This window comes from Bos mutus, chromosome 1, assembly GCF_027580195.1.
Source record: "Bos mutus isolate GX-2022 chromosome 1, NWIPB_WYAK_1.1, whole genome shotgun sequence".
In the NCBI taxonomy this organism is placed as follows: Eukaryota; Metazoa; Chordata; class Mammalia; order Artiodactyla; family Bovidae; genus Bos; species Bos mutus.
In genome coordinates, this window is record NC_091617.1 from 105,790,158 (window position 1) to 105,809,041 (window position 18,884).

An 18,884-nucleotide genomic window follows, 5' to 3' on the forward strand; every position below is an offset into this window, starting at 1 on the left:
GAATTGTGTTAACAAAGGTTCACTGCTTTTTTCTCTCTCTCAAAAAAAAAAAAAAAAACCACTTCAACTATAAAAAAATATAAATTACATTTTAATTAAGATTTAGCAACATATTAAAAAAAAAAAAAAGATTTAGCAACATATAAAGCTGCTTCTTCTTTCAGCAAATACTGCCTAGAGTTTTGCTCAAGAAATTGCACATAATTCCCCAAATGGTAACACAAACTATAAGATCCATACTCTAGATTAAAGAGGGATTCTACATTCTTCAATTTAATGTATGTATCATGAGAATACTCCAAACTGCTTAAATGAAACTATGATCAATTATAATTATTTTTGAAATTACATTTGATCAACTAAAACACCATATAAAGCTTCACAAATCCTCTTCACAAATCTCTGCTGCAGAACAGAGAAATAGTAAAGAAAATAAATAAATTTCTTTATTCAGAAAGTGACTCTAAGAAGAGAATTTCACAACACATTGAAAGTTAATATCTCCACAATATTTTAGACTTTTCTTATACCAAAGTAATAATGTCGGGATATTAAGTACCTGATATTGACTATCCTATTTAAAAATAGGTCTTATGGGCCTTCAATGGCTAAGTCAAAGATCTCTCTTGGTAAATGTGGTTTATTTTCGAATATCTTTTGATATTGATTTCTAACATAATTCTACAGTGATAAGAGAATAGACTGTATGATTTCAATACCTTTAGACCATGAAATTTTTGCACTTTATGTCCCTGGATATGTTCCAGTGTCTCTTGGTTTATAGTCTATGGGAACTTGAATAGAATTTGTATCCTGCTGTTGTGTGAAAATTGTATAAATCTTAATTATGTGGAATTGGTTCATAGTGCTTTTCAAGTCTAGTATATCTTTCTACTTTTCTATTTGTTAATTTTTGAGAATTTGATACTGAAACTCCAACTAAAAATCCTAATTTATCTTCATTAAAACATTGTAATATGTAGTAGAACTATGTGTAACTTTGTTCTGTATTTTCCAAGTTTCCTGTAAATGTGTTATCACACTTTCATAATTTAAAAAAAAAAATAGGCCTTGTGTAGAAGTCTTATAGTATTTGGTTATAATTATATTTCATATACACAAAAACACTTGTTAATTAATCTATGTTGAAATGATATTAATGGCTGCATTTTACTATTTCCTTAGTTCTGCAAGTTAAATTTCTGAAACCTCCTAACTATGCTTAGAGCTACCATATCTTGCCAATTAGATTGCCAATCTGCATTTAGATCTATTACTAACTCCGGGGAAAACAGTGTACCCCTTTTATAAATTATATGTCTTCTATCTGTAAAGAGGAGGGCTTCCCAGGTGGCGCTAATGGTAAAGAACTCGCTTGCCATTGCAGGAGACATAGAGACAAGGGTTTGATCCCTGGGTTGGGAAGACACAGGCAACCCACTCCAGTCTTCTTGCCTGGAGGATCCCATAGAGGAGCCTGACACGCTACAGTCCATAGGGTCGCAATGAGTCAGACATTACTGAAGTGTCTTAGAACACACGCACACATCTGGAAAGAACTACATGTAAAGTGAGAGGCAATGGGTAGGGATAATTTCAAATGAATAATTTAGGCCAACAGAAAGACTACCTATCCTTATAATTAAGGATAATTGTTCATTTTAGAAAAGTATGTTCCAACTCCTAAACACGTAGGGGGTTTGCCCTGAAGCCTATGTCTGAATCTACTCCCTTAACTTTAACCCTAGAATGAGCATGATACAAAATTAAGAATTCTTAGAAGGAACCCAGTGTAGATTAGAAACTGTAACAACTCAATCAACATTTTTAATCAAGAAGTGTTAGCTTGTTTCTTAACTTAATGAAACATACACTCACAACAGTTTAGCTGTAGGTCCTGACTTGTCACTGAGTGCATACTAAGGGTGCCAAGCACGAGGTGCTGGGAATATAGAGAAAAAACAAATACGGCCCTTGACTTCAGAGAGCTTATTGTCTAGAGAGGGAGAGGCACCTTAGACAGACATTAAACAAATACGGAAGACCAAAATTACAAGTGTGGTTATTTCCTGTTTGTATTGCCTCTCTCTCAGTGGATACTGTGATCACACCCTTGTTTTAGGAGTAGGATATTCTGAACTGAATTTTCTTATTCTAAACTCAGTTTGAAGACATCAGTGCTACCGTGTGCAATGTTACTTCAATTAAATGGTTCTATGGGGAATAAAATTTATAATGAACATCATTTTAAACTTAAAATCGGCACTGAATTTACATTCATGTTAACGTACAGTGTGAATTGTTTCCAAGCACAGCTTCTGTTTGCCTAGGTAGCTGAAAGCATACTAAGTATTGAGGACTTTAAAGGCATTATTCTCATTTTAAACGTTTTAAAATATATTTTCAAACCATTTCCGTCTCCCGTTTTCTTAAGTACTTTTAGTACATTCTTTCGTAGATTGTGTTATTTTTATCTCTGGTAATAACATTTTTGTTAGAGATGTGTATGTTTGGAACTCTTTTCCCTTCTCAACAGAGTCACAATATTACATTTCCTATGTCAGGTGCCACGGTTCCCGCCTTTCAGAAGTTAGTACTGTGTGGCCGAGAATTTCCTTTAACTTTACAAGACGAAGTATCTTGGAGGATGGGGGACTTCCCTGGTGGCTCAGTGGTAAATAATCCGCCTGCCAAGCAGGAGCCACCGGTTCGATCCCTGGACTAGGAAGAGCACCTGGAGACGGAAAAGGCAACCCACGACAGTATTCTTGCCTGGGAAATCCCATGGACAGAGGAGCCTGGCGGACTACAGTCCATGGGGTCGCCAAGAGTCCTATACGGTTACCACTGAGCCACCAGGGAAGCCCCTAAGAGTCCGATAAGTCCTAGCAACTAACCAACAACACAAGAATAACCACAGGATAAATCAGCGCTTCCCTAGTTCCCACCTGTTGCGGGACTTGGTCAGAGGGGATGAATCAGATTCCTCTAAAGCGTCCTTTTCCTTTTCCAGCCACTGACCCTCCCGCTTTCCGCTGCGACTCCGGAACGCAAGTCACTCTTTCCAGTCCAGCCCCCAAGGCCGGGCCCCCAGACAGCAGAGACCCCTGCCAGGGTAGGGAGCTCGATTGAGAATAGGGGGCTGTCCCGATCCGGGATGGAACCGAGGCGCAGATCTCCTGTAAAGCACCAGGAGCGCGTAAAGAATGCCCTAGGAGAGAAGACGCACCGAAGAAGAAAAGAACGTACTTTGACTGAGCTTCGGCCCGGGGACTCCAGACCTCTGGGGCGGGCCCTACAACCAGAACAAACCAACTCGTTCCCGGGCGTCTCCTTCCCCCTTCCCCATCCCGCCTTCCTTTAAGCCTCCTACTTCTCTTTCGCTTCCTCCCCCCTGCTCCGGGGGCACGTGGTCCCTCCCTGCTCTTCCTCGCCACAGCCCCTCCCCTCTGGGCCCATCCCGCGGCCCCTTCCTCCCAGAGTCTCCCGCTTCCCCTTTCCATTCGCTCTTCCGCCCCCGCTCTCCATCGTTCTTTCTGATTGGTCGCGCGCACCGGAGTCTGGTTGGCCAATCGGCGAGCGGGACTGGCGGCGATGGGCGTGGCCGCGGCGCCGGGGCCCTCAGATCGAGGCTGCCTCCCCCTCGCAGCCGGCAGCACATTCCGCCGCCGTTGCCGCCGCCCGGCTCCGCAGTTGTCTTCGCCGGAGCTGCGGTCGCGCTGGGGTTAGGGCGGGGGGGGACGGGCAGGGAGAGGCGAAGACCGCGGCGGAGGCAGGTGAGAGGAGGAAGGAAGCGGCGGGCACAGCAGCTCAGGCAGCGGCCCGGTTCCTGGGAGTGTCGGTGCGGCGTGGTGGTTGGGGCGGATCCCGCGGGGCCCGGGCGGGGGAAGGAGTCACCGGCCCGGCCATGGCGGACAACGAGAAACTGGACAACCAACGGCTCAAGAATTTCAAGAACAAAGGCCGCGACTTGGAGGTAAACTCGGGGACGCCGGCGGGGTGAGGGCCGTGGGCCTCGGGTCGATCTCTGCCGGGACTCGGAGTGTGGGGAGTAGGGGCGGGAGCCGCCGCCGCCGCCGGGCCGCGGGGGAATGGCGCTGGGGGCCGGCCCGTCCGTGACGCGTGTGCTAACGCGCCGGGAAGTTTGTGTCGGGCCTGGTCCGCCTCCGCGGGGAGCGAGGTGCCGGAGTACGGCTGGCGCGGCCTAGGCCTGCCCCGCGGAGCCGGCCCGGCGCGGTTGCGAGGGGCTGGGCCTCGCGGCAGGGAGGCCGGGCGCGGCGAGTGTGGAGGAGGCGTGCGTGTGCCGCGCAGCCCCGGCCCGCCTGCGCCCCCAGCCCAGGAGCGGCGGCGGAGATTCCGGCTCTGGCTCCCGCATCGACGTCTGGGGCCGAGGGTGGGGAGGGAGGAGGGACTAGCGTGTGGCGACCGAGTGGGGCTCGGAAGTTCCTCAGCGAGGCCCGAGTCGTCTCCACTTAAAGGCACTTTCTCTGGTCTTTCCGACTCCCGCTTTACCCCTGCCTCCCCCCAATATCCAAACTACAGGAGTCAACTTCTCCGTTGAAAAAAAACACCCCCGGCGTGAGAGGCCTTCCTGGTGATGCTAACAGTGCCTTCCAGCGGCCTGTGTTTTACTGTGGATATAGCTGATGTGGATGAGCAAGATGTGGCTCACGGTGTGCGCTCTTCCTGGCAAAGGATAACCCTTATGTCAGCTTGTTCACAAATCTTTTTACCCCTTCCTGAGAGACCACCAGCTGCATTCTTATCTATAAAGTCCAAAGGGTTATTCAAAGCTGTCTTCCTCTAGTCTACAGTATCCTTTCCCTCCACCTGCCGGTGGTGGTGGTAATGGGGGATGGGGTGGGCTGCGGAATGGCACCATCACATTTTATTATTCTAAAAGGGTGAAAAAAACCCTTCATTATCTTAGATAACAGCTGCTTTTGAGGTTCTTAAGGTACATAAGGTGTGTGAGTTAAAACACCTATTAACAGATATATTAACAGATATAACACCTATAAACATTTTTGATAGACTTTTTCCCTTCAGTTTTACGAGTCTAGGTGAATAGGGGTTCTTTTGTTTGCCTTTTTTTTTTTTTTAATTTTTAAATATTTCCATTCTGCATCTGAATCAAGAGTTTAGCTTTTAAAAGAAGGTGGTCTAGTAGTATTTTTTATTTTTTTGTACTTTTTTAAACTGCTATCTTCAGATTCCCATTATCTGTTCCTGAACTTTGAGCTTTTGCCTGATCGAGATAGTGACTATTTGGGGGGCTTTCCACAAAGCCATTTACTCTCCAAGGCAGTTAATGCTGTCTCAGTGAGTTTCCTAGTTTGAGGGACTTAAATACTATCTGGTTAATTCTGTCATTCTTTTAAGGTTAACATCAGGCATAATTTTTATAATACCTTTTTTTTTTAATGAAAGAATTTTAACTTTATTGAGATGATTCACATGCTATTGAACGTGCCATTTAAATGTAGAATTTATGATTTTCATTGTTTAGTAGTGTAATGATGTGATGAAAAAAATTTTGACTTTTATGAATATTTAAAATGAGGGGAAAATCACAAATTACAAAACCTAAAAGCTTAAATATGGCAAAATTAGAAAATCTAGAGAAATATCAATTAAATGCTTGACAGTCCTTCAAATTTCTTTCCCTTCTACTTTTCTGGCTGCTTTTTATTTTTTAAACAACTTCATTGCGATGTAATTCACATACTATACAGTTCACCCAAATTTTTGGTATTTTCACTTAGTTGTACAGACATCAGCACAGTCAGTCTTAGAACGTTTTCATCACCCTCCAAAAGAAACCCAGACTCACTAACAGTCATTCTGTCTTTTTAGATTTACCTATTCTAAATATTTCATATAAATGGAATTATACAGTATGTGATCTTTTATGACTGGCTTCTTTCAGGTAGCATAATGTTTTCAAGGTTTATACGTATTGTAAAAATAATGTATTAGTGCTTTATTCCTTTTTATAGCTGACTATTCCAGTGTGTGCATATACTGCTTTTTGTTCGTTCATTCATCATTTGATGGATATTTGCATTGTTTCCACTTTTTAATGATTATGCATAATGCTGCTCTGAATATTCATCTACACATTTTTTGTGTAGACCTGCATTTTCATTTCTCTTTGGTTTTACATGTATGGTAACTTTATGTGTCACTTTCTGTGGAATTGCCAAGCTGTTTTTAGGTGATCCTTATTTTTTAAATTCATGTTCTCCCCTCACTGTGTATCTCTTATTATTTTAGTCAAAATAAGATTAAGGGCTGATTCTATATTAGAACCATATTTGCTATGTGATTTTTTAAAAATAGCTGTAAATACACATTAAGTAAAATGTTTTGAGAAGTTCATTTTGCCTTATGGGCATCCTTTGGTGACTTTGATAACTGTGTGTGCATTAGGAATATGAGTGTTTTCATGTTTCCACCTAAAGAAATGGGATATGATTCTGAGAAAGTCATCCTTTTCTCCTCACTTGTAATTTATCCTGTCACATATGCCTGCAATGAAATAAAAACATCTTTTATTATCCTTGGAGAATATTAGAAGGCCTATGTGTGTATGTGCTTAGTCGCACAGTCGTGTCCAACTCTTTGTGACCCTATAGACTGTAGCCCGCCAGGCTCCTCTGTCCATGGGATTCTCCAGGCAAGAATACTAGAGTGGGTTGCCATGCCCTCCTCCAAGGTATCTTCCAACCCAGGGATGGAACTCAGGTCTCCTTCGTTGCAGGCGGATTCTTTACTGTCTGAGCCACCAGGGAAGCCCTAGAAGTCCTAGTGTGTGTATTTATTAATTATATACATGCCTGTGTCCCTGAAAATACTAATTATGCCCATTTCTTCCCCCTCAAATATGGTTAATTAAATATTTCATGTTCTTCTTTTCATACAAGTCTTCAAAATCTGGCCTTGTACACTTAACAGAATATCTCAGTTTGGACTAGCTCCATTTCAGCTGCAGCTGTGGCTACCTTATTGGACAGCACTGATATAGAGGAGAGCAAGTAGAGTGAGATAACTAGCATTTTTGGTTTGATCTAACATTGTTTGGTTCCAAATTATGGGTACGAAATCCTGGAATTTAGTTTAATATCTAACTTTGTGTGTGACTTTGGGAGAGTCAGTTAATCTTACAGTTCTTTCATCTGTAAAATTAGAGGTACTTGACATCTACTTCCTATTGTGAAGATTAATAGGTTTAATGTTAGAAAGGTGCCTGGCAATTCTCTGAGTGTTTTATCACCTTCAGCTTTTCTTTTTAGGGGGAAGAAGGGGATTTAATAGGATTTAGTGGAATTGATTGTCTTGCTTCCTTATTTGCAGTTGGCTCCTTGTTTTTTCCTCCATGTGCATATATCTTACGTTGAACTTAAAATTTATGGGAACATTTTTAATGTAGAGCTATGAATTGCCCATTGAAAGATAGTTTGGGAACAGGGAATTAGTGACCCTTCTAAAGTAAGAATTTCTGTTAGAATTGAAACTAATTATATGACCTTCAATCTGATATTCATTCCTATCATTTATTCTACCATTCTGGCTCCTCCAAAATATGGTCATGCTAACTTCTTGAAAGATAACGGCATTAAAGAAGGTGTATGTCAATACCCGTTTAAAATAACTTATAGGAACTGTCAGATGGTATTCAAGGTGTGGCTTCTTTTATGTAGTGTGATGAAGGATCATCATTAGTTTGAGATAGTAACCATAGAGAGGGTATGCACAGTTTAACACAGGAAATGGGTAGTGACCAAATTGCAAATTAAAAAATGAGTCAGAATAAAGCAGACCAAGTTCATCTAGCTTAAGTTTTAAATGTAGAGAGGTAGAGGGGAAATTCTCTTGTAGACTTTCTAATAAACCTGCATAATTTTTATAGAAGTTCTGAGATTATCCAGGTTTGAATAGAGCATAAGTTTTGTTAGGTAAATAATTAGATTTTATAAAAACTGCTTTGAGAAAAATGATTACCCTAAAAATAAAAGAATATTAAAATACTACATAATTGGAAACTTATAATCGTCCACGCAACATGAAATATGAAGTCAGCTTGAACTTTAGGAAAAAATTACTTGGTTGGCAAGAGTTTAATAAATTGATCAGCTGTTTTGTTGTTTAGAAATGGCCTTGGTGATTTGTTAAACTGTACAGAGTGAAAGGCATTGTTAAGCTATTAAGTCTTGTTAACTTTTAGAGACTGACCTCTCTCATCACAAATCTTGGAACATATTTGCTATACTTAAAATAACCACTGTCTAATTTTTCATATAATAGTCCAGGTATGTGACAATAGGAAATATCTGATAGAAATATAGTTGGGAATTAAATAATTGTGCTTTCTGCCAGCTTTCCTAGTTTATAAGGCAACCAATTTCAGAATTGCTTCATTGGTAATTTTCTTAGAGATATCAAGATCTTTGTTTTTCATAGAGCCTAGTATGTCAGATGTGAATATAACAAGATTGGGAAGAGTTGGTAGGAGTAATTTAGCTTTAAAAGAATGAAAATACTTTAGAAAAAAAATGTGTAGGTAATTTTTAAACATTGATCTCTTGTATCTGATAGTGGTTGTGGGTCCTTAAGGTATTTTTTAATGTTGCTGAAACAGCATTCATCTACTTGAGGCCTATAATAATGAAATGAGAGCTTGTCCAATCTAACCTTGAGTGATAATTGTGATACTCACAGGTTTAGTTTTAGAACAGAGGAGAAGTTTGATTAAAGGGAACTAACTTCTTCAGCATCTGCTGTATATATACTTTTACTTGTATTCTCATTTCTCTCAATCATAGAAGTAGGGATTACTATTCATTATGTAAAGAAAACATTCTAGAGTTACATGACATAATAGCTTAACATTTAAGGGAATGACTTTAACGCAGATGTTTCAAAGTGAAATCTGTACTATTTGTATTATGTTTAGGACCTCCCTTTAGCTTCTCTCAGCCTTAATACAGATCTCAAAGTTGATTAAAGGGTAAATGGAAAGCACCTAGTATAGTCCATGGGGTATAATAGGCATTCAGTAAGGATATTTTGTTGTTGTTGTTTTTACCAGAGATATTTTTGGAAATTGTGTTTCATTTGTAGACTTTAAACTAGAGAACACAATCCATTTACTTACTGTCCTTTCCATCTTAGTAAGACAGGTATGAAGAAGACTCCCCCTTCTACAGATCAAATGAAAACAATCTTTATATTGGCACCTACTAAATAAGGACAAAATATATGTGGTTGTAATGGCCTTAGTTCAGAAATTTTCAGAGCATTGGGTCTCAAGACCCATTTATGCAGTTAAAAATAAGGACCCTCAAAAAGCCTTATTTGCAGGTTTCTATCAACTTTTACCATTTTAGAAGTTAAACAAGTAAGAATTTTTAAAAATATTAATTCATAAAATAGCAATAATAGAGGAGTTTTATATAAACATAAATTTCCAGCCAAAGAGAACTGATTTTTCAAAACCCTCCAAAATTGGTGAGAAGAATGGCCATGTTTAACACTTTTCTTGAGTCTCTTTAATATATGGCTTTAGAAAAGATAGGTGAATTCTCAATTTTTTTGATATACTCTTTTGGTTGAAGTATATGAAGAATTGCCAGCTTCACACAATAGGCAGTTGAAAAAGGGAAGAACACTTAATAATCTTTTTAGATAATTATAAAAATTACTTTGATATACCATATCATACCATATAAGCCCAAGCTCCATAGTTTCTTTAAAAAGTTAGTTGCAGTATGGAATCTGAAATCACTTAGTAAACTTCTTACTCTTACGTTAAAATCCACTGGTCTGTCTTACCCTTGGACATTACTGATTTTGTAACATCGTGTGTTGGTCATTTGGAAAATACTAGTTCACTGAGTTATGTAGATCTTCCAGATGCTGACACACTTGATTATACAGTAAAAATTCACAGTTAGCATCACCACATAAGTTCATCAGAAAAATCTTAAATATTGGAAGTCTGTCAAGCTCACAGTGGTAGATAGAAGTTTTCCAAAGTTCTTATCTTCACTTTAAAGCTCAAACTTTATCATTAGCAACGAATACTGTAAGTTGTTTTTCTTGAAGCTATAAGCTCACTTTGCTCATTTTTGTGAAAACATCTGCCAGATACTGAATAGCCATAATTTGTCTGTCAGTTGTTCTTTCAAGTAAAAATGATGTTCCATGAAAAAAGTGGCTAGTTCAATTAGCAACTCAAACAGTCCCACAAATACTTTTTCCTGAGACAGTCATCCTGCTGCAGGCGTATTCTGTAGAAATGGTTTGTGTGTGTTCCCCATTTTATCACAAAATTTTAGAAAGAAAAGGCTTAAAAAAAATTTTTTTAATAACAGTAACAATTTTTTTTACTGATTTATCAAGGACATTCTCAAGTGAGCTGCCTCTTTTCTTTTTAACTGAAATACAGTGATTGCTTTATCCACTGCAGTGCTGTACAGTGCAAATGTTAACTGAATAAAAACAACTATTAGTAGTAATTTAAGAAAATAGTTTTGCCCTTGTGGACCCTCTGAAAAGGTCTCACTGTCCCCACAGGGGCTTGTTGACCACACTTGGAGAATCATTGTCTTTGTGTATTGTAGGTTCTGTTATAGGTGATAATCACTTTTAATTGATACAAGGCTCTTAAAAGGCTTTATAGTATCACAGTTAAATAACATGGACTATGGAGTCATACCTTGATTTGAACCCTAGTTCCTCTGTTCAATAGTTACAGAAGTTAACTTAGTATCTTTGCAGGCAGAGTGAATGGTGGCTCTATTTGTATCAACTTGCTTCATCATACATTACAACCAAATAACCCTCCTCCCCCAACTGTGTGTTCCCTGTCAGAGTAACATTTTGTTTGCAGTTCCTTTTGTACCACTGCGCACCATAATTCAAATCACATCACATGAATTGGAGAAGCCTTCTTTTTCCCTTCATTAGCACTCAAGTGAAAGCCTACTTTCTCCTGCATGCTTAACCAAATTGTCACAAAATTACTGATTTCTAACTTCATTTCTCTAATCCTGTGTTGTAAGTAGTTTTGTAAATACTTTATGTAGATTTTGTTAACTGATGGCCCACAAAACCAAATTGAACCAGAAAATAGCTCAAATTCACACCATTTGGTACACATAATGAAAAATGGCTTAAGGCCATAGTCATTTGCTGGTACTATAAGATTAGCTTGATTATAAAATGCTAAACTTTTCTTTTACTGTTTATGTATTATTAGGATAAAATTTGATTAACTATCACTTTTACCCTCAATTAATTTACATTCAATTAATGTAAATTAACATTTTCAATAATGGTGTGTTTTGACAAACCTGAAACTTTAATTAACAAAAGTCAGAATCCTAAGATAATGTGGTGTTTCATAATTTGGTGACAGACATTTTTAATATTAGAAAGCAAATTATGTTCTGCTTCAGTTTCCAGTTCTTTAAATGAAAACTTTAGTTGCCTGGTAACTACTCTTAATACTTGTTTAGTGTTTTTATGGCTGCACCACATGCGGAATCTTAGTTCCCCCACCAGGGGATGAACTCAAGCACCCTGCAGTGGAAGCGCAGTCTTAACCACTGGACCACCAGGGAACTACCTTGTTTTAGTTTTTATAGTATGTCTTTGTGTTTCCTTAAAGTAAATGTTACATAAATTTAGTTACAGTAATTATTTACCTGGTTGTATTAAATAACCCTACACTTTTTGCCACCCATCCTGCCTATTTTTCTGTTCCTCTTTAGCCACTTTGAGCTTTTCAGGTACAGGGGTAAAAAGCAAAATAAAGTTTTGAGATTTTTTAATAATTACTCTAGGTTCTGTAGTAATTATTAAACCCTATATTTTCTGGCTTTCTTTAGAATAGTGACTTTAAATACCATAAACTTTTTCCATAATGTTGATATTAAAAGTTAGGTCTGATAGCTTTAGGCTGAAAAGGCTGGTTTTTTTAATATTCAGAGCACAACTTGAATTAGTTTAAGCACAATGAGGGAATCTGGCTCTTAAAAACCAGGAAGTTCAGAGCTGTAGCTCACTTTGTAAGAGCTCTAATGAAAGTCTAGGGAAGGACTCTGATCAAGATTTGATTGCATGCTTGTACCTGAATTTAGTCAGTGTGGGCAGAGGAATATGGCTTTGTAATTGGCCAGTACAAAGTCATGTGCCACAGACCAGGTGTGTGTGGGGGGGTGGTGGGGATTGATTGGGAAAGGTGTTGGTGTGGTGGTTTCGTTGCTAAAGTTGTGTCTGACTCTTTGCAACCCCATGGACTGTAGCCCGCCAGGCTCCTCTGTCCATAGGATTTCTTGGCAAGAATACTAGAGTATTTCCTTCTCTAGAAAATACTGCCATTTCCTTCTCCAAGGGATCTTCCTGACTCCAGGATCAAACCTGCAGACCCGCATCTCCTACATTGCAGACACATTCTTTTACTGCTGAGCCACCAGGGAAGCCCCAATTAAACCACAGGTTTCCCTGAATCAGAGGCCTATCTGTTTCAAGGAAAAAGGAAGAAAAAGCCTATTGAAGATAAGTATAAAGCACTACCATACAGTATAGATGTAGAATGGTTTCTTATTTTGCCTTTGACTTTTATATAGAGATGTTCATTCACAGGTATAGCTACAGATTTGAGTTCATCTTTTTTTTTTACATAGATGTTTGTAAAAACTATTTGTAGTAGCCTCAAATTGGAAACATCTAAACATTCATTAGCAGGTTAATGGACAGTCTGTGGTATATACATACAATGGGTTAGCTCAGCAATAAAAACAAATGATTGATACAGGCAAAATGTGACTCTCAAAACTATCATACTGAATGAAATAAGCTGGACCAAAAAAGAATATACACTATAATTTTGACTTCATTTGTTGATCAACTATTTTCTTAAACATCTTATATCAGTGTTCACATTGTTTTCTCTTAATGTCTTGAATAATTTTTCTCAATTCCCTTTTGTTCCCCAGCTTTAAAATAGTAACAGTATTATCTTTAAATTATGAAAAAGCTTATTTAGGACCAATAAACAAATGCAGTGTATGATCAAGATCATTAATCATTAAGCTGAAAACCATAATGAGATACCACTTCCTACTAGTATAGCTGTAAGCAAAAAAATAAACCAGTGTTGGTGATGATGTAGAGAAAGTAGAACCCTCATACATGGCTAATGAGAATATAAAATGGTTCAGCTACTTTGGAATGCAGTTTGGCAGTTCCTCAAAAAGTTAAACAGTTAACATGTGACCCAGCAGTTCCACTCCTAGGTATAAACCCAAGAGAATTGAAAACAAGTGTCTGCACGAAAACTTGACCAAGAATGTTTGTAGTAGCATTATCTAAAATAGGCAAAACATGGAAACAACCTAAATATCCATCAACTCAAGAATTGATAAACAAAATGTGGTATATGCATACAGTGGAATATTATTCTACCATAAAAAGAATTTAACTACTGCTGCAGATTACTACATGGGTGAACCTTGAAAACATTATGGTACCTGAAAGAAGCCAATTAGAAAAAATCACATATTCTATAATTCCAATTATATGAAATGTCCAGGATAGGGAAATCCAAAGAGACCAAGTAGATTAGTAGTTGCCAAGGCCTGGGTTAAGAGGCAAATGGGAAATGGCTGCTAATAGCCATGGGGCTTTTTGTGGTGAAAATTATGATCTGGAATTAGATGGTGGTGATTGATGTGCAACTTTGTGAATATACTAAAAACCACTGAATTTTACATTTTGAATAGTAAATTGTGTCGTGTGTGGTTTATATCCCAATAAAGTTGTAGCTTAATTAAGAGAAATAAGTAGGGATTACGGTAACTTTCTACTGCCTAAGGGTCACAGATAAACTGTTGGCAGCTCTTTTTCACTTAACTTCTTCATCTACTCTTCCCTGAATTGAATTCATTTGTTCAGCAAATATTTATTTAGTTTCTTTGTCTGAGGTTCTGTTGTAAGTGAGGCTTGAGCAATGAGTAACACAGGCTAAATTCCTCTTTTCATGGTTTTTGCATTCTAGCAGGTCACGATTTCTCAGAGCCCTGCTCTGAACTGACTCTGTGGGGATATTTAGCCACTGTGAGCTAATGTTGTAGATAGCTTATTTTTCTTTCCTAAACTCAAATTTATAATAAATAATATACCTCAGATTTGAAGAGAACATCTTAAATGTTTGCCATTCAGTAACTCTTCCCTTGAGATTTGTGGAAAAGGTTGACTTCAAGAATGAGAAGACCTAGGATTGCATCTCATTAGCTATATGCCATTAGGAAAGCTTTCTCATAATTTTTTTTTTAGCCTCAATTTCTGTAAAATTGAGGGAAATTAATGTAAAATTGATTCTGGAAAAGATTGAAGGCAGAAGGAGAAGAGTGTGACAGAGGATGAAATAGCTGTATGGCATCACCGATTCCATGAACATGAACTTGGGCAAACTCCAGGAGATGGTGAGGGACAGGGGGGCCCGGCATGCTGCAGTTCATGTGGTGGCAAAGAGTCAGACCCGACTAGCAACTGAACAACAAATTCTGTAAAATTAAAGTCTCACTTTAGTGGATACTTACTTTGATTAAGCTTTTAAGAATGCAAGGAACAGGGAATTCCTTGGCAATTTAATGGTTAGGACTTGATGCTTTCACTGCTGAGGGCCCGGGGTTCAGTCCCTGGTTGGGGAATTATGATTACATAAGCCGCAAGGCACAGCCAAATAAAAAGAAAAAAAGCAAGGAACACCCTATTCAGACTATGTCAAATAAGCGTGAGGCATTAGGAAAATTAAGGAACCAGTGTTCACATTATCCAAGATTATTTCAGGTAGGAATGTCTTGGTAGGAATTCCTGGATCTTTGCTCTGCTGCTCTGCCAGCCACTAATTCAGCTGGTAAATTGTATTTTTCCTAGATTCCGACTCTTATAGTCTTTATGTAACTTTTGTGTTGAATTGCTCACAGAATCTGCTTGCACTAATAAGCTGTGTCCAAACTGAGGCAGATTGTTTTTACTGCTGGCCTGATTATGAATTGGCTTTTCCCCTTCACCTCCCCACCTGTCATGTGTGGGGTCAGGGAAAGTGGGTGTCACATAAGTAACATTCTTTGCTGATTTTGCAACAACATCCCTGGAAAGAAGTTTCTTTTAGATAATGTTTTTTAAGTTTGATACTAGTTAATGTCAGTCCATTCTTACTTTTCTGTTAACTTTCTCCTCACTATTAAAATCTTGGGCAAATCATTATTACCTTGTTATTATCTCATATTCACAGTGGTTGCCTTATTTCTGCTATTGCTCTTCTCTAATTCATAATAAACCAGCATGATTCTTTAAAAATAAATAAATCCAGTCACACTGCTCTACTTCAGTTGCATCCCACCACATTTAGCTTACAAACTCCTTACTGAGACCTTTAAGGCCTTGCTACATCTGGTGCTTGTCTCCTCCTTCTACCTCACTCAATTTATTATCTCCCCTTACTATTCTCTCATTCATCTTTTAATTTCTCTAACAGAATAATAGTCCTCTCTTCAGGCCTTTTACACATGCCTTTCTGTCAGAACACCCTCCCCACTCCCTTCACCTGCTTGGTTATTTCTCATCTTTTGAATCTTCAATATCATTTACCTGAAGAGGCCATCCCTGAACAAGCTTGTTGAAAGTTAAATCCTTCTGTTGTTTTCCTTAAGAATATTTAGCATAATTTGTTAGTGTATTAACTCAGTGTTCATTTCTCCCATCAGACTGTAAGCTCCCTGAGAGTATGTACCTTGTCTATTTTGTACACCACTCTCTTCTGAATTCTCATCACAGAGCCTGGCATATAAGTAGCACTTAAACAGTATTTCTGGGAATCAAATGAAACTTTAAAAACAAAAAGCCATGGACTCTGAAGTTAAACTCTGAAGGTTAAAATTAGCGACTAAATGAAAAATTTTTTTTCAAATGAAGTTAATTTTTTTCTCTTGGAATGGTAATGGCATGGTAATTGTAGAAGTTGGAATAGGAAAAATAAAATAATCCTCTATAACCTTGCTGCTATTATCTTTTGTGATGTTTTCTTTTTCTTGTGTACATTTTTCAAGTATGTTTGGCCATAATTTGGGTTTGTAGTTGGAATATAGCAAAGTTTTTCAGCCTTGGCACAGTTGGCATCTTCAGCCAGGTAATTCTTTGTTGTGGGAAACTTCCCGTTGTAGAATATTTAGCAGTATCCCTTGCCTCTGTCCATTTGATGCCAGTAACATATCTATCTGTTCCCTCTCATCTGCAAGTTGTAAAAAATCAAAATTGTCTCCAGAAATAGCCATATGTCCCACAGGTGACAAAATCATCCTGGGTGAGAACCCCTGGAGCGTAGTCTTGTGGGTATAGAATTAACAAAACACCAAGAAGGAACAACCTGAAAAGGAAACTGAGAGGCATACCCATTTACAATAGCATTGAAAGGAATAAATTGCTTAGGAATAAAACTAACCAATGAGAAGAAAAACTTTTACATGGGAAACTGTAAAATGTTGCTGAAAGAAATTAAAGAGGACACAAATAGAGACATAACTGTATTCATGAATTAAAAGACTTATTATTGTTAAATGTCAGTACTACCCAAAGTGATCTACAGATTTAATGCAATCTCTAGCAAAATCTAAATTGTGTTATTTGTAGAAAAATCCATCTTAAAATTTATATGGAATCTAATGGGCCTAAATAGCCAAAAATAATCTTGGGAAAAAAAGAGATAAAGTTGGAGATGTCATATTTCTTGGTTTTAAAACTTAGTATTATACAAAACTACAGTAGTAAAAACTGTAGGATTTGCACAAAATCAGGCATATATACCAGTGGGATAGAATGGGGAGCCCTCAAATAACCCTTGCATATATGGGCACATGATTTTTGGTGAGAGTATCAAGAGCATTCAATGGACATTCAAAAGACCGGCTTTTCAACAAATGGTGCTGAGAAAATTTGATATCCACAAGCAAAAGAATGAAGTGGGACATTCACCTAACACCATATAAAAAAATTAACTCAGAATGTACCAAGGGCATAAATAAAAGACAAAACCATAAAACTGTTAGAGGAAAACATAGGACAAAGGCTTCATGACATGGATTTAGCAATAATTTCTTGGATATGACACCAAAGGCAGAGGTAACAAAAGAGAAAATAGATAAATTGAACTACATAAAACTTGAAGATTTCTGTACATAAAAGGACCTGGCCAACATAGTGAAAAGGCAGCTGGCAGAATGGGAGAAAATATTTGCATATCTAATATGTGATTAATATCTTGAATATATAAAGAATTCTTACAGCTCAATAATAAACCATTTTTAAATGGGCAAAGGATTTGAATAAACATTTCTCCAAGGAAAATAGATACAGATGGCAGGAAAGAATCCGTCTGCCAATTCAGGAGACGCAAGTTTGATCCCTGGGTCAAAGATCCCCTGGAGAAGAAAATGGCAACCCACTCCAGTATTCTTGCATGGGAGATCCTATGGAAAGAGGACCCTGGTGGACTACAGTCCATGGTCACAAAGAGAGTCAGACACGACTTAGCAACTGAACAACAGCGTATGAGAAGATTCTCAGCGTTACTAGTTGTTGAGGAAGTGGAGATCAGAATCACAGGGGGAAAACCACCTCATGTTTAGAATGACTGCTTAAAAAACAAAATAACAAGTGTTGATGAAGATGTGGAGAAATTGGTACTCTAGTACACTGTTGGTAAGAATGCAAAATGGTTCAGCCACTGTGGAAAATGATATGCTGATTCCTCAAAAAATTAAAAATAGGGTTACCATATGACCCAGCAGTTCTACCTCTGAGTTAGGAATATACCCAAAAGAATTGGAAAAGACTTGAAAGAGATATCTGTACACTTGATATATATATTTGTACACTTAATATCTGTAGCAGCATTATTTATAGTAATCAAAACATAGAAGCAAACCATGTGTTGTTCAGTGGGTAAATGGACAAATAAAATGTGGTATACGCATACAATGAAATATTCTGACCTAAGAAGAAAGAAAATTCTGGTACATGTTACAATGCGGATAAAACTTAAGGCCATTATGTTCAGTCACAAAGAGCAAAAATTAATATAATTCCACTTATATTAGGTAAAAGGTGGAGAAGCTCTATACAGTCACCAAAAACAAGACCGGGAGCTGACTGGCTCAGATCATGAACTCCTTATTGCCAAATTCAGACTTAAATTGAAGAAAGTAGGGAAAACCACTAGACCATTCAGGTATGACCTAAATCAAATCCGTCACGATTACACAGTGGAAGTGACAAATAGATTTAAGGGACTAGATCTGATAGACGGAGTGCCTGATGACCTATGGACCAAGGTTCCTGACATTGTAGAGGAGACAGAGATCAAGACCATCCCCAAGAAAAAGAAATGCAAAAAAAAGCAAAATGGCTGTCTGGGAAGGCCTTACAAATAGCTGTGAAAAGAAGAGAAGTGAAAAGCAAAAGAGAAAAGGAAAGATATAAGCATCCGAATGCAGAGTTCCAAAGAATAGCAATAAGAGATAAGAAAGCCTTCCTCGGTGATCAGTCCAAAGAATTAGAGGAAAACTATAGAAAAGGAAAAACTGGAGATCTCTTCAAGAAAATTAGAGGTACCAAGGGAACATTTCATGCAAAGATGGGCTCAATAAAGGACAGAAATGGTATGGACTTCACAGAAGCAGAAGATATTAAGAAGAGGTGGCAAGAATACACAGAAGAACTGTACAAAAATGATCTTCATGGCCCAGATAATCATGATAGTGTGATCATTCACTTAGAGCCAGACATCCTGGAATGCAAAGTCAAGTGGGCCTTAG

At 38.2% G+C, this 18,884-nt stretch overlaps 1 protein-coding gene across 1 annotated transcript in view; it reads left to right on the forward strand.

Annotated features, from left to right (window-relative positions):
* The first annotated feature begins 3,710 nt into the window (after positions 1–3,710).
* Positions 3,711–18,884, forward strand: part of KPNA4 (karyopherin subunit alpha 4) — a 61,999-nt gene continuing 46,825 nt past the window's right edge. The window contains exon 1 of the mRNA XM_070374007.1: positions 3,711–3,976. Coding sequence (XP_070230108.1) covers positions 3,908–3,976 — 69 coding nt within the window. The 5' untranslated portion in view covers positions 3,711–3,907. The remainder of the gene's footprint in view (positions 3,977–18,884) is intronic.